Below are 16086 nucleotides of genomic sequence, written 5' to 3'. Positions count from 1 at the left end.
CCAGAATACGCTCACACCACGTACACACATATTCAAATGTATACGAGCCAGCACTCTGATATAGTACAAATGGGAAATATTCATAGCAATATGAAATTTGAATTGGAATTTCATTTTTCACGTGCTAAGTTATGCTTATTTACGATGGCGAAATGGCGAAATTGTGCTGTGTGTGTACATAATTTGAACATGGGATTATTGTGGTGCAAGGGAATTATCAGATATTAGGTCTTACATATTTTGGATTTCGTTAGTATGTGTTGAATTGGTTTGAATGATGTAAGAGCATGCATAATGATGAAAAAAAAAAGATGTCGTGTCTAGGATTTAAAGCTTTTATAATATCCGCAATTAAATGTTAAAATAGCAAAACTCTTCCACATCTTAAAGTTTTTCTTCTTACTCGCATACACAAAACCAAATGCCATCGTAAATTATTTTTTTTTACATACGTATGTACATTGTACCATGTGCGTTTCCACATAAATTAGATTCCACTCTATATGCATACATAAAAAATAATATAATAACCAAAACCATTTCACTGATAAGATCCTTCTGACCATAACAAGAGCACAGAGAAAACTCTCATTCTTGTCCCTTTTTTATACTAATTAGCATTCTTCCTATCCATTTCAAAATTCCCCAAGAGACCTCATGAAATTGAGGACATGACGTTGTCCTTTTTCCCTATACACTTCTACACATAACATAAACACGAAAATTTTGTATATACTTTTATGCTAGGGTGGTTGGGAAATTTGATTTTTTTTGACATGATCTTTAGTTTTTCAAAGAATTTTGTTTCGAAACAAATCGGGAAAGATTTGACGAAGTTCATTCCATAAAGAAAGTTTGGAAGTTCTGTTTTACCAGCTTGTATCTTCATGTAATCATACTACTCCGACTCCGACTTCACTATACCCAGCGAGCAATGTATTTCAATTGCTATACCTCCTGGATTACGCTAGGCCAACCAGGTAAGTGGTACACATTCAAAAGAAAATATGGATCATGTCACCATTAACACTTTGTTTTTCATCCGATCTCCTGAGAGATTCAACAAAACACTGGCATGCTTGAACAAAGTTTAATTAATATTAAGTTGTACACAAACTGAAAATGGCAATCAATCCTCTTCCTCCGAAATCGTTCCGTCATAGATGATCTGCTCCACGTCATTCATGTTGAAGTCGTCATTGACCATTTCAAATGTAGCAGGGACGACCTACTTTGAGTTTTCGATTGATTTTGAATCTTCGTGCCACGCGAAGAATGTGATTCACGCAATCACAACCCGTACAACCACAAAAATTTAGTTGACTTTAACTCTCCATTCATACTTTGATTTTAAATGACCAATCGTACTACTTTTGCCTACCCGCATGTAATTATGAATTTCTCGATTAAAGAACCACCCTAATATATACGTACATGTGGAACAGATATACATATCTATACATAATGTGACGTGCTCTCTTTACAGAGCACATAACCTCCCAATGCGAACTTATATACCTATATACATATACGTAAGCGCAACGGTACACATCTAATCTCAGGGGATATTTTAATAAATAAATAAAAAATCGAATACATACATTTAACATTATTTATCGCTTTACATTTATAATAACGTATTTCCTCTCTCCTCGAATGTATCCGAGAATCTACCTTTTATATACGGGTTCTCTGCGATCGAAAGCAAAATAATTTTGAAAAGAAGGATTGAGACTATAGTATAAGCACTCGTTGGTGTTACTAACTTTCAAATGAGAGCAATTGCCGCTAATTAGCATTCATGTGGCTGTCATTTCACACAGATTCTCAGGGGAGCACATATAAAAAGACTGATGGATGTGTTTGAAGGATGTGTATTCTTCACAGATACGTATATAATGCTACAATGCATATATGTATACATTACTTTCACATGTAATATGGGAATTATGGCATAGTTTCATATAGCATAGCATCCATTCACCCAATCTCACCCGTGCACATGGTATCTTATAGTGTATAAAAGCAACAAGAAGCTGAAGCGGGTAGGTTTTTGGAATGATGAAGTGAAACACACAAAATATTCTCATTTTCCCCACAGAGGAATTTATATTTTGTGGTATATAGTACTACTCGAGAAGAAGAACCAATGGAGCTATAATAACAGAATCGTTGTATAAGGTGTACGTACACACACATACATTTACACGCTTTTCGGTATTTCTCTGGAGACTGAGAGTTGTTTTGGGACTGGGACGTTTAAATTTATATATATACATGTATACAGATGGTATCAAGGAAAATAAATTTTATATTACTTTGGGTTATTGTCTATATTATACATGTGCCGTAAGTTTCCTTGTGGAATATTTAGAATTAAAATAATTATTTAAGGAATACATATATTCGCATTGGTCGGACTTGAATTGATTGCAATAGAATTTTCTTTTCACCGAATCGATTTATCGACTCGGAAATACAACAACCTGTTGTCGAGTCGAAAAAAATCGGTGGAAATTAGACAATTATAGTTTTCTACAATCGGCAAGGACGACAAGAACAAAAAACGATGACATCGGACAAGTATCCGCTTGTATTAGAAGAAGACTTGGTTTTTGGAAAGGTGAACAGATACCATACAGCATGTAAGTCTAGGACGTCCTAGTCTATCATAATGAGAAGCTGATTCGTAACAATCAACATATATTCTTCTTTATCTACCAAGAATAGATTGGTCAATTGAAGACTCGAAATTTATTAATTAAACTTAGTTAGCAGACTATTCTGAGTTTTGCATTTGCTGTACAATCTCATAAAAAGAATGATTGTCTTGAATTTTCAATTTGTAGAGTTTCTTTTAAGGTCATAGCGCATCAGCATTTGTACTACACTTGACAATGACATAAAAAATATCTTGATATATACACTCACGGAATTTTGAAAACCAACACATTTTCTGTTTTTGTGTTTTACTTGAGTTTTTGATTTCTCCGTATAAAAATACATGCAAAATTCACTAAAAGTCAGTATGCCACAAAAGCGAAAACGTGTCGGTTTTCAAAATTCCGTGCTTGAATAGGTATTTACCATATGGTCAAATGGCTGCCCGGAGCACATAGAGGCTTTGTAAATGCACTAATTTTCGTGGTAATTCGACATAAATTGGGAGTTCAAGATAAATCAGTCATACCTAGTATCTAATTTAATTGAGTTGTAAGAACTTGTTTTTAAGTGTAAGTCGAATGCGTTACTGCCCGTTTTTGGTATCTGATATCCAGACACGCAAATACTGGTGCGCTGGTTCATAAATAAATGCGAAAAAAAACTTCACGAACGTACTTCAATATTTTATGAGCTGATCTAATAATTAATCAGGTTGTCGGATTAGCTCAATAAAGACAAATTTTTTACTTATTATGCCAATATATTTCGTCTTCCAATTGAAGACATCATCAGGGCTGTAACAAAACAATTCATCAAAAATAACTTAAGTCATACAACATTCAAGAGAGAACAGTGTTACCTATATATCTCTTACATTCACATTAACATTGAAAAAATATAGCCCACAACAAAAGCTCTGTGTACGTTCTGCCTGTACGAACATTAAAAAGCATTAGAAAATGCGACTTAAAATTACATTCTAATCACAAAATCACCTTACAAAAACATACACTTCGTCAAAAATCAATCAGAAAAATAATTTCAAAAACTTCTATCACTACTGCAATCTATTTGAATACAGAAAGAACAACTTCCTAGAAAAAGTATTGACATCCGTTACATAATAAGCACACGGCTAAACTAACTTCATTGGTCTACATATAGCGCGACAATTCAAATGATGTTATTGTACGCTGTTGACAGGAAAATTGATTCTTTTTGTTTGTTGATACAATTCGGATTCTTCCTAATATGTACCATTTCTAAAACGCACCGTTTCTTCTTATTGTATTCGAAATCGAGGATTTCTACATCGTCCCACTTTGGTTCATGATTTAGTGTAACAGCATGTTCAGTAATAGCGCTATGATCGACGTTCTTGATCTTTGCGTTGTATTTATGCTGGTACATCCTCTTTTTCAATTTCTGTTTCGTTTGGCCAATATATATTTCACCACAAGAGCAAGTGACCTTGTAAATCACATTAGACTGTTCCATCTTAACGGTCTTGTCCTTCAGTCTACTGAAACAAAATTTCTTGACGTTGTTGTCCCCTTTTCCAATGACAGAGAACCGTTCTTTGCAAATAGACTTCAAACTTTCGAACAAACCTCTGGTATATGGAATAGCTACAGTTGGCTTATCGTGTTGTAGTCCATGAACAGGAAGTTGATTATCACTTGATCGGGTGTCTTTTTCAGTAACTTTCAATTTAGTTTTCCTTATAATGTCTTCTGTCAACGTGCTAGGATATCCATTAGACTGCAATGTGTTCCTTAACAATTTAGAGAATTTTTCTTATGATTTTTTCAATTCAGTTACAACGAACCATCCGTAAAGAATGTAACGCTTATGAATGAGCGTTGCTTATTTAATGTATGAGGTTTATTGTGTACTACAAACCGATTTGCAGCGGATAAATATGTCGTTAAACTCGTATTCGTTTCGTAAATCCAATATTGCTATTCATTTTCAGTTATTAATATAATCATCAAAATTTAAGATAACAAACCCCCTCACGATATATCTATCCGAAAGTACAATACAAAGTAATTTTGCACCAATTTTCCGAGATAAGATATAAGATTTTTTTTTTAAATTTGCTTTTGTTATAACTGACAAAATTCACCAATTTCCTTTCCAACGTTGTTATACGTCTATACATTACACTCAAAATCTCATAACCATTCCATTTACCCGAACGTATACACTCGAAACTCGTGTATACACTCGACTTTTATTCGTACACAAACTCTCTATATGCTCGTATTAGGATAGGATGGATACATAATATGATAACATGAAAGTCGCTGCTGGTGTCTCATGGGACGCGGTAACCAAGGAGACGAGGGAAATTCCCATGGGTCTCTAGCAGAATACTTTGGCCATACCATTTTTCACAGGAAAGAAATTTCAGTTTTCTTTATTTAAGTTTATTGGGATAATATTTTGCACACAAAAATATAATTTGAAATTTTCGTATGCACGTGTACGTATGGTACTCGGGATTTTCGTGTAATAATATTACAGTGGTTTTGAAAAGAACATTACCTTTATCGCTGAAATCACTGTCGCTTTCATCATCATCATGTTCACTATTCGCCTGTGGAAGGTCGAGTGGTGATGTTGTACCATCTCCTTCATCTATAACGGAAAGAAAACATTGAAAATACAATTTGCATGTGAATATATTCTCACATTCAATCTGCAAATATAAATCACATTCCCAAACTTCACCTATAACCATACGTAAAATGTCTGACACCCCGTGCTGTTCAAATATTTTTCCCTATCAATATTCACATAGATTCAAACATTTCATATTCGAACAAAAAATATTACAATTGAAAGCAATTATTCAGTGCCTCGACTCTTCGATGTCAATCCAGTCCATAAAATAACATTCTATTTGAGATTACATTTTAAAATAAAAAATATTTTTAAAATCGCGATAAATTCCCATACGAAAATACGTATATCGATTCTCAGGACAATTTAATAAAAAAAAAAAATTATAACAAAAATTTATAATAGCATCTATAACGGGGAGCCCCGCGGCTTGGTATATATATGCCACCGTATTTCTGTTCCACTGTTGAGTGCGAAATGCACTCTGGGGTGTCTTAAACCAAAAAAAAAGAACAAAACGAATCATACATATGGGCGCTGCTGTACCCCATTTTTATGGGAAAAAATAACTTGGCATGTATATAGCGCACATATATACACACACTGTGACATTATAAAAGCTGAATAATTCCACCACTCGCACTCGAAGCAAAGATTCAAAACTGCTTTTGGGTAAGAAACGAAATTCTTGTTTCTTTTTGTTTAGATTTACTCCGGTCCATTCTAACAAAACGAATTTCGTATGCAATCGGAACGAGTTCAATGTTACTTACACCAGAAGATATATAGTGACACACCATGTATAAGCAATAAATGAGGATTTTGCGGTTAAATAATCCATTTGTATGGTGTTAGTAAACCTCTTAATGACTTAAGTGTATCATTACACCCAAGTTTGTATTTCAATACACTATCCTTTCGTAAATATCCTTACAGGTTCAATGTGTGCTTTGAACACATATTGGGCATCTATGTCATTTTATTTATTATTTACTCGGTTAATCGAATATTTACCCGGCTTGGTTTCTACTAATTTGTTTAAAAAACAGAAAAATTGAAACGTTTGGATTATTCTCTTGGACATTGGGTATGCTCGGGCTTTAGTCTGGTTGGCATAAACCTAGCAAAATTACAGTTTCAATTAAAATAGCAGTAATAGCAGCCGGAAGAAATTGGTAAGCCAACCACTTGTTTTATAGTTACAAATATTAGCAAGCCCATCGGTTTTTGGATAAATATGCCACCTTAGAGAATATTAATCATGCTTATTGTATTGGATTAGGACAAAGTCCGAAACAAGATTACCGATAGATTCATAGCTATTATCCATATGCAATTTTGAACAGAGTGTCTCGTGTCTGAAGTGAATACAAGTAAGACATGGTACAGCTTCATCTTCAGGTTGCTGGGTGACTTTTGTTTTATGGTGTAGTTTTCGTTAGATAAACGACAAACCAATTAAAGATTGAATCTAATACTTCATTTGTTAAATTGTCATGTACCGTTTGATATCAAAACTTTCTGCCTATTTTTTAGGTTTTACTCATCTCATATAGTCTAGAGATCATCATTCATTACTGACGCCGTTGCCAATGACAGATGATTAGCGGTTTATTCGTAAATAGTTACAGATTCTTCAACGCTCGTCGTTGTCACCTAACAATAAAATTAGAATTCCATATTCTAATTTACGCGATGTGCGCAGGTATCCCCCATACAAGATCGAATCAGAAACTCTCTTCATTTAGCCAGATTCGGTGACACCAACTAAAACTGATTAAAATATCTTCAGTTCGCAAAAAAACCAACGTTATTTCGTTCTAAACACATTACATGATTGCGAAATATGACATCACAAACAGATAACATGTGTAACATATTTCTAGGAAAAAAACCCAAGTTTTAAAATGTTCGCTCCAAAACTACCATAACAATATATCTTGATAAATATTGCTTCCCATTCCCCACTAGATACGTACAAATATGTACACATATAAATGCTATACAACCCATAATGCCTAGCACAGCACAGCCACCACACCGCTGTAACTACACAAACTAATATATTTTCATATTGACGTGGCTGTAATGCTGGTAGTATCCCTTGGGACCACGTGGCCCCAATGGAATAGTCGTTTTCAGTATGAGATGGTATATAAAAAGCCCTGTACGTCTACACACCAAGCACATACAACAACGTTCCGTTCTCTACGGAGAATCCGAGCAGCGTATAAAATTTGTTAATGCTTTTTCGTCTGTTTCTTCTTCAAATAAATTTGATTTGAATTATTTATGTTCGAACTAAAAGAACGATTTTTTTTTCTCGCTTTTTGCACCATATCATCCATAAGAATTTATTGAGTAATAATAATTAACTTACGTTTTACCGCTCTGGGTTTTGCCTGTTTCCTTCGGGACATCGCCTTGTTCGTTCACAACAGGCAAAACATTTTTTTCATTTCTTTCAGAAAATTCTCAACTTTTCCGTGTTCCTTTACACTGGTCACAAGTTTTCACTTAAGCAATCTGTACCCACGTATACATTCGTTAAATTCAATCGATATACACTCTACACAACACTTTTCTCATGGCAATTAACCTTATCCAACACATGTTTTAATAGTTTACCATCACTTATCACAGAATAGCAAAATATAAAAACTTTCGCGCCAACAAAATCGACCTTTTCATGTCAATGCCGGAATGGGAATGCAAGAACGAGAGGACGATTTTGTTTACAAGGAAATTTCTCTCTTAAAATGAAATTTCTATTTTCCTATGTCTTCCTGCAGTGTGTATGTGCGGTAGAAAATTATTCTCTCAATTTCCATCACACTGAGTTATATTTTCATTGAGATCGGCAACATGCTGTGTCTAAAAGGACGAATGAATGGGTGCATGGAATTCTTTGTGTTCAAATATTGTTGATTGCAAATTTATTTCGGTGAAGTCATTCGGTGCAAAAATTTAATAAAGGAGCTGTCGTTATTCATGAAACTCATCAATGAAGTTAAGAATTCATTTTCATAATTTCGAATCTATTCTTTATGAACTAGGTATGTGTATGCAAAGATAAGTATTTTTTTTGTCGATAAATTAGGAAGTTTTCGATACACTGGGGTAAGATGATGAAGACGAGTGGGCAAACGATTCGGAAAAGTCCTTGAAAAGAAGACTTACATAAATAGCCGTATGCGTTCGATTGTTAGACTCGTGTACTTCCTTAGATTCAACATTCACCAGTCAGATATCATTGTTTATTTTGTTGTTGTTGTTACCATGTAACAATGAAGGAACAGAAATAGAACGGGAGAAAAATATTTCAATTTTATGATTTATCACGTATAAATTTTTGAAGATTTCAAATGTAAACTTACTATAGCTTGCGATTTTCACTTATAATTATAAATATTGACGTAAACCTACGTATAACCTACGTTCAACTTATAATTACATGTGAAAATCACAATCTCTCAAAACCAAGGCAGCTCTCAAGCAATATCACACCGATTGTTTACAACGTTTGGAGGCCTAACATCACTCAGTGTGCCTTGTGAATTTCATTATGTGGGAATAGTACATTACATGCTAGTTGAGAAATTTTTATTTTGACGAGTGGGAGGTTTGTAGACCGAGCCGAAGGCAAGGGCCATAATTCCACAAGTGAAACGAGTTTCAAAATTAGCGTTAATTAGCGTTAAGCGTGACGAGTTTCCGTGGGGTGCTGCGAGTAAAGATTGGTTACTAATGAATCCATAAAGAACCCGCAGGGCACACTGAGTGATTTTAGGCCTCCAAACGTTGTAAACAATTGCTCAAACCAATACCCTCTCAAACTCATGAGCTACATCGTAATCTTCCTAATATCACACTAGTTTTAGATAAAAAATCTTGTCCTTCATTTGTCTTAACATTCATTTATGACAAAGACCATCGTAATGCTTAACCTGTCGCAGACTGTTCATACAAACCGTAGGACATGGCAATTTCATATAAATAAATATCATTTGATCGAAGATTGATCTCAGAAATCTTTTACTTTATTTGTTTTGAACATGACAGCCCTCAGTAACAGGTTAGTTCTTTCTTTGCTGTCGATATAAGATATATAGTTATCCGCTTCCAAACACATCGTAAGAAGAAATCTGGCTATATAAACACTCCTTGAAGATCTGAAATGTGTTTATTATTCAAAAAATAAAAACGAAACAATTTTCGATTATTTTTTTTTTTTTTTTGCTAGGTATGCTGCTCCATCTATGAACATTACATCGAATGCTATGAGCTTGTGAAAAAAGCTGTTAGTATTTATAATGTGCGTCGATTTTTTGAGAGATAAACTTATTTCACATTATACCTCTCAGTCGGAGTGACAGTACCGTTCGAATCAGCTGTGGAGCGGATGTGTATTCTTGAAAACATTAAACAAAAACAGTTTTTCGACTTTTTCAACTCAATTAATTAAATAAGAAACGAATTAGGCCTCCGTAATGGCAGAGGATAATTACGTTCCCCCATATTGTGGATCGAGTTACACAGATTTACCAATGGAGGTAAGAAAATCATCATTTGATTGGTAATTTACGCTTCAAAAAGCGTAAATAAAATTTTTCTTGCTTTTGTTTTGGAAGTGACATATTGCGCGATAGGTTAATAATACTTTTTTCTAAAGTTTCATTCCATTATCGAACTCACGTGATGGTCGTATAGTGAAAAGTTTATATTTAGCCTATCGCACTCTGGGTTTATTGTTTTTGCGGATGTTGTAATTTAAGTTTGTTGAGTGGGTAACATATGTGCTCAACTTATAAACCTTACAAACCTTCACCTTTAATGCTTTCCATTGTTGCTTAACTTGAGTGTGTACTGTAGTCAGTTCAATAAACCATAACAAATGGTTGCATTAAAGACGGTTCTTCGGCAAAACGAATGTATTTAATTTTCCGATTTTATTTGCAATCCAGCTGAGTACCAAGTCATCTCAGAAACAAAACACAACTTATATCAAAAAGTGTAATGCGAGTAGAATGCAGTGCACTTTCTAAAATCGAATAACAACGCATTATATTAGAGGTCTTTTGCATGTACGATAATCTCGAAAATTAATATAATTATCATGTCTCAAAGCGTGAAATCACTAAATTTGCGTATTAGCATTGCTGTTGATCCACATGAATAATCAAAACAATGAACCCTATTCACAGAACGTTCATTTATCGCATCGGATAAACAGCGAATGACTCCATTCGATTTTATTTTGTATATGGTTTCAGGTATTGTTTTTCTAATGAAAATTCTCAGGTAACACTGTCAAAGTATGAGTTGCTCATTTTATTCCAAAAACAAACAAAGAAAAAAACCAAAAATACAACCATGTAATCAGCTTATGAGATAACAGATAAGATTTGAATCAATCAAACAACACGTAAAAGAAAATCAAAGAAATTGTCAGGGAAATGATCATTAAGAGATTAAGTGAGTACTAGACTCACAAGTGTTCAATTTGTTTGGATTACAATCGGAGATACTTTTTGGAACGATCTGTTAGTTCCAAGCTCAAATTTCCATGAATTTCTTCTTCTTTTTTCAGATCATCCTCAAAATTCTCGGCTACTTGAACTCATCGGATTTATTCGTCGCTAGTCTAACATGCCGTCGATGGTTCGAGGCCACTCAACATATAAACACTACGATGCCGTTGGCTATCAATTTCACCAAAGTCCACTTCGCCGATCATTCCGGCCCAGCCAGCGTATTTTTGAACAGCTTACGCAATTATTCCAAAATCACTCTAAACTGTGTTGACTTCGGTACGACGGATGAATTCTGGGATCGATGTGCGGACATCAGCATCAAAGAAATTTCGTTCATCAATTGTGATCTACGTGAAAAATATCTGAACTCAATACTGAAAAAAGTGAAAAACTTGGAGGCGTTAGAAATTGAAAATTGTCGTGAATTGTTCATGTCCGGACGCCTGTTCGACAAAGATCGGGATAAGAAAACGATTTGCCATGCATGCCGTAATGTTACCTCACTTGCATTGACATACAATCGATATCTGTCGGATGCGTTGTTCCATCGCTTTGCGACGATCATGCCGAAATTAAATAGCCTGGACTTGTCCGGCTGCCATATATCGTTTCACCGCGGTCTGTACAAGAAGTTCTATCCGGATAGTCAGAAAGACGCTTCAGAAAGTGTACTCACTTTTCACTACATCTTCCAGTTTATTCAATGCGAGGCACAGTTGATAAAGAGTTTAAATTTTAGCTATACCTTGATAGACGGCGCAGCCCTAACATCCCTATCAGAAATTGGCGAATTAAAACTGGAAGTTCTTCGTCTACGTAGCTGTGACCAATTGACCAATTCTGGTATCATTAGCTTGGTTCAAGTACAGCCAACGTTAGTTGAATTAGACTTGTCATCTTGTGTTCGACTAACAGACCCGGGCTTAATGGAAATATGTTCGTCACTGTCGGCACTGAAAATATTGAAGTTGAGACGATGTCGGGCCATCACAGATCTAGGAGTTAAGGAGGTTGCCAATTTAAAATTAAAGTTTCTTGACATCTCGGAATGTGAATCAGTCACTGGTCGGGGTATAATTGACGGCATTGCGAAGGTTCAAAATTTGTCGTTGATGGAGTTGTATGTGAGCGCACTAAATATCTGCGAAATGTCGATCATTCGAATAGCCGAAAATATACCAAATTTACGACTGCTGGATTTGAGCTTCTGTAAGAATGGTGTGACCAATTTGGCCGTTCAATTGATTTTCAAAAATCTGGTGTGGTTGCGAGTTCTACTTTTGGATTACTGTGATAAGGTGGGAACTATTCTGCATTTTTTCAATTGTCCTATCTTTACACATGTTTGATTCAATAGATTTCTGATGCAGCATTGACTGGCTTCGAAATGAACACTCACTTGGTTGCGTACGAAGAAAGCAAGAGTCGAATCAGCGGCACAATATCAAAAGAAGATGTACAGAGGCAGCAAGATAACGCTGGTGGCGAACATCTGATGGATGCCATCCGTGAGGCGATGAATCAAAGCAACAATCAAAACGAAAGACATCCGTTCAAAATTTCACTTCGAAGCAAAGCGGAAGAGGAGATCGTTAATGACGCAAAACGAAAGAAAGTTATGCTGGAGATGTACGAACACAATGATACCAAATCCGACTACAGTGGCTATTCGATAAATCGTGCAAAGGGTCTCACTAAACTTTCTCTGGCAGGTTGCACTAAAATTACCGACGTTTCATTGAAATATTCCTTCGTACTGCCCGAATTACAAGAGTTAAGCTTATCAAAATGTCAGCAAATATCATCGGTAGGCATGGACAGTCTGGTAAAGGAATGTCCTTCGCTGGAAATATTGAATTTATCCGAATGCCATAACATTACCGATAAAACTATTGAAATGATAACGATTCATCTGAAACGGTTGACCCATCTATTTCTTGAACGATGTACTCAGTTAAGTGATCACAGTTTGGATCACATTGCGGTCAATTGTACCGCCCTCAAATATCTCGACGTTCGAGCTTGTCGAGCCATGTGTTCGGAGCCAAATTTACGCTTGGTGAATTTGTCGTCACTGAAGCATATATCGATGAGCAAGCCGGGTCCATATTTAGTTGATGCGGACACGATAACAATGAAAAGACCGAGGCCACCACCGATGCCTTTAGCTTTTTGATGTTTTGTTGTCATTTCCTTGGTGAATTTTCTTATTATTTTTACACTGGTTGTTCTATTCTTTGTGTTTATTTATTTCAAAATTTACGTAAAGTATTTCATGTGAAAGGGTTCTTTGAACTGTAGCGTAATACTCGTGTCATTCAGGGAATATTAGGGATTAATGGCACAGCTCAAGGCCTCTTCAAGTGACTATTTTCTTGCACTCCTGCTTTAAAAATATTTGCTTCATTTTTTCACAACAAATTTAAAGGAGAAGAAAGTTAAAAAAGAAAATCGAAGAAAATATTGAAATCTACCAGAATTTCAATAGACAATAGGCACCGCTAACAAATCCACTAAATGTACTTACACATCGCCGAGAGAGAAAAATTGCAAGAATTACTTCGGAGTCTTGTAGCCTATATTTTACTTCACACGAACATTGGTTGGAAAATTGGTTGGAAACCACAGTCTTCCTCATATAACTTAGTCTCGACAATGATGTCTGTTCACTTTGCTGTCCAAATTCATAAAGAAATTTCCCAAACTATTAAGTTTATGAGTAAAAGATTATTTTAGAGAGTAAACATGGTGCATATCGCATCTTGGTCTCTGAATTATTATTAATCAAATTGAAATTATCTTGTTGATTAAAAGTTGCTTAGCAATTATTAAAATGCGTATTCGATACAAGAAAACGTTGTAGTCGCTTAAATATTTTCACAATCGAAATGTAAGAGAAGTATGTATCATTTTCAGTCGAGTAATTTGTATAAAATATTGTTAGTCATAAAATTAATTTATTTAATAAAAAAATATGAAATTTACTCCCAAAATTCGGTTTTTCATTCGATTTGATGTTTTATATTAGAAGTTTTTTTTAATCTGATGGCAAATTCAAAAACTACATCTGTGTTCATTCATACCCTATTATTTTTGAAATAGATCGATAAAACCACCTCTACACACACGGAATTTTGAAAACCGACACATTTTCTGTTTCTGTGTTTGACTTGAGTTTCTGATTTCTCCATATAAAAATACATGCAAAATTCACAAAAAACCAGCAAACCACTAAACAGAAAATGTGTCGGTTTTCAAAATTCCGTGAGTGTACAGCTATCAAAAATTAGATATTATCTCATTTTTGTTTTTGTGGGATCTGATATTTCTTGTCCCAAACATTCTGACAGCTGTTATATTGAATGAAATATTTGAATTTTTTCCCAGTCTAAATTTTTGTCGCACACATGCGACGACCAGTTTACTGGGATACAAACCAAAAAACCATTCAATATCTCGACTGTCAAATCTGTGGATCTAGAAATTATGTAGAATCTGTTGAAAACGAAAATGTGATAATAAGTAAATTTTTTTAAGTGTAGTACTTGTACATCGATTTTCAATTCGATTTTTTATGAAGTCGTAGATTATACTGACACTGAGTACGAAAGGTTACTTATCAAATATGTATAATATATATTACACACTTGTCACAAAGTGTCAGATGATTCGGCTTTCTTCCGTTTGAATTCCATTCTTTAAAGCAATATATTTCACAATTTTAAAAATTTTACTTCCTCAGCATCTGCCACTTATGACGCAATTTTTTCGTTATGATTTTCTTTCTAAAGTTTTTCGGGTAAAATTTTTGTTAAACAAACTTTTGCGTGCTTTCCTCATCAGCTGCCATTTGTGACGCATATCTTTTTGCGTGTCGAATCTGTATGCGTCACCTACACCGATATCAGTTCCTTTGTAAAAAGATAACAGGACTTGCGTCACACCTCCACTGTAGTGGTTTTGGGCGATATCTTGGGTTTGAAATGCGCAAGAAAAACATGCTGCTGATATGGAAATAGTTTACCTTGCTGTATTTAATGCAAGGCCAATTAGAAAAAGTGGATTGCCGAAATCCGTTTTCGATACAGTTTGAATTAATTTTTTGTATCGTTTTTAATTACATTTATGAAAAAAAAAGAAATACACAAAAGTTTATCGGTCCACCCTAAATGTCCAATATTTAGAGTTTAATTTGTTTTAGTTTACCACAATTCAAATATACACTTTCTCAATAATTTGCGTTGAAAATTTACGTTTTCGAATTCTGATGTTCGTCATTACATTTTTATGGACACCCTATAAACCTACAAGCAGGTATGAAACGGCTCTTCTTATAGGAATTTTACCAAACAAAATCCTAGAACAAAATTTTTGTGTAAAACAATTTTTTCACTCTGAAAACTACTAAAAAGTAGTGCAACAGGGTGAGTTCAAATTTTTTTTTGATTTTGGTCACGATTTTGGACCACCCTAAAAGGTTTAAAACATCCGAAAAAAAATCCTAGAAAAAAAAAATTAAAAACGGCAACTCGGCATTTTGGACTTCCCCCCTTTTTTTCTCGAAAAAGACCACGAACTAAGCCTGGCACCCGGACTTTTCGTATTCAGCATATCGAACTCTATCAAGATCAATCAACACATTCTCCTCCCCTCTCATGGACGCAGGATGTTCTGTGGCCCCTGGACTAAACAGAAAAATGAACTTTTATTCAAACACCTGCTCTGATAATGCTGCACCCCAAATTTCTGTGACAGTTTGTAATTTTACGTAGACATCAACAGCATCAACACCAAAGCATGTGATTGCGTACTATCAAAGTCTACTAGTTTTAACAGATATACCAGAGAAATGTGAAGTTTTATATGTACCAGAGAAATGTTGTAGAATCAGAGAAATGTGGAGTTTTAGTCTAATAGGCTTGCGCTGTGGGTGAGTTCTACTGTTGCATTTAGTCTGTTGCCAAATCGCAACGTTAAAAAATTTGGCAATAAATGCCCATTCAAATTCTGAATTTGTTTCAGTTTCAATTTTATGTATATAAGCTGATTCGGCCTTACGCGAGACTTGTAGGTGAAGGTCCTTTGACTCATTATTTCTAATGACACAGAAGCGAGCAAAAACATTCAGAAAATATTCAGCCAGTTATTGGTAACGAATCTACCTGATTTACCGAAAGTAAGTAAATTTTGGATGTCAGTTTTTCCAGATTTTTTGAACGGAACTTCTTTATGGATTTTAAAATGGATGGTAAATTTCGAT

At 34.8% G+C, this 16086-nt stretch overlaps 2 protein-coding genes and 1 long non-coding RNA gene across 3 annotated transcripts in view; 1 reads left to right on the top strand and 2 right to left on the bottom strand.

Moving 5' to 3' along the window:
* LOC119071139 (zinc finger protein 423 homolog) overlaps positions 1 to 7969 on the bottom strand; it is a 52724-nt gene extending 44755 nt beyond the window's left edge. The window contains exons 1-2 of the mRNA XM_037175834.1: positions 7673 to 7969; positions 5215 to 5307 (exon numbers count right to left, since the gene is read on the bottom strand). Coding sequence (XP_037031729.1) covers positions 5215 to 5307; positions 7673 to 7712 — 133 coding nt within the window. The 5' untranslated portion in view covers positions 7713 to 7969. The remainder of the gene's footprint in view (positions 1 to 5214; positions 5308 to 7672) is intronic.
* LOC119071362 lies at positions 3418 to 3717 on the bottom strand. The gene is made up of 3 exons (XR_005086629.1): positions 3665 to 3717; positions 3524 to 3595; positions 3418 to 3458 (listed from the first exon to the last, which is right to left on the bottom strand). It is a non-coding gene; the product is annotated as an uncharacterized LOC119071362 (long non-coding RNA).
* Positions 7970 to 9657: 1688 nt separating the features above from the next.
* Positions 9658 to 13810, top strand: LOC119071162 (F-box/LRR-repeat protein fbxl-1). The gene is made up of 3 exons (XM_037175919.1): positions 9658 to 9845; positions 10883 to 12124; positions 12184 to 13810. Exons 1-3 carry the CDS (start codon positions 9783 to 9785, stop codon positions 13000 to 13002), a joined length of 2124 nt encoding a protein of 707 aa, XP_037031814.1. The 5' UTR covers positions 9658 to 9782; the 3' UTR covers positions 13003 to 13810.
* The last annotated feature ends 2276 nt before the right edge of the window (positions 13811 to 16086 follow it).

This window comes from Bradysia coprophila, assembly GCF_014529535.1.
Source record: "Bradysia coprophila strain Holo2 chromosome IV unlocalized genomic scaffold, BU_Bcop_v1 contig_144, whole genome shotgun sequence".
In the NCBI taxonomy this organism is placed as follows: Eukaryota; Metazoa; Arthropoda; class Insecta; order Diptera; family Sciaridae; genus Bradysia; species Bradysia coprophila.
This window is presented reverse-complemented; position numbering and strand designations above follow the sequence as displayed.

Bases quoted from the DNA above. Each gene is read 5' to 3' on its own strand.
- LOC119071162 (XM_037175919.1), top strand. From the start codon at position 9,783: ATGGCAGAGGATAATTACGTTCCCCCATATTGTGGATCGAGTTACACA. The intron at 9,846-10,882 runs GTAAGAAAATCA...TTCTTTTTTCAG, and splicing joins ACACAGATTTACCAATGGAG to ATCATCCTCAAAATTCTCGG. The intron at 12,125-12,183 runs GTGGGAACTATT...TTGATTCAATAG, and splicing joins TTTTGGATTACTGTGATAAG to ATTTCTGATGCAGCATTGAC.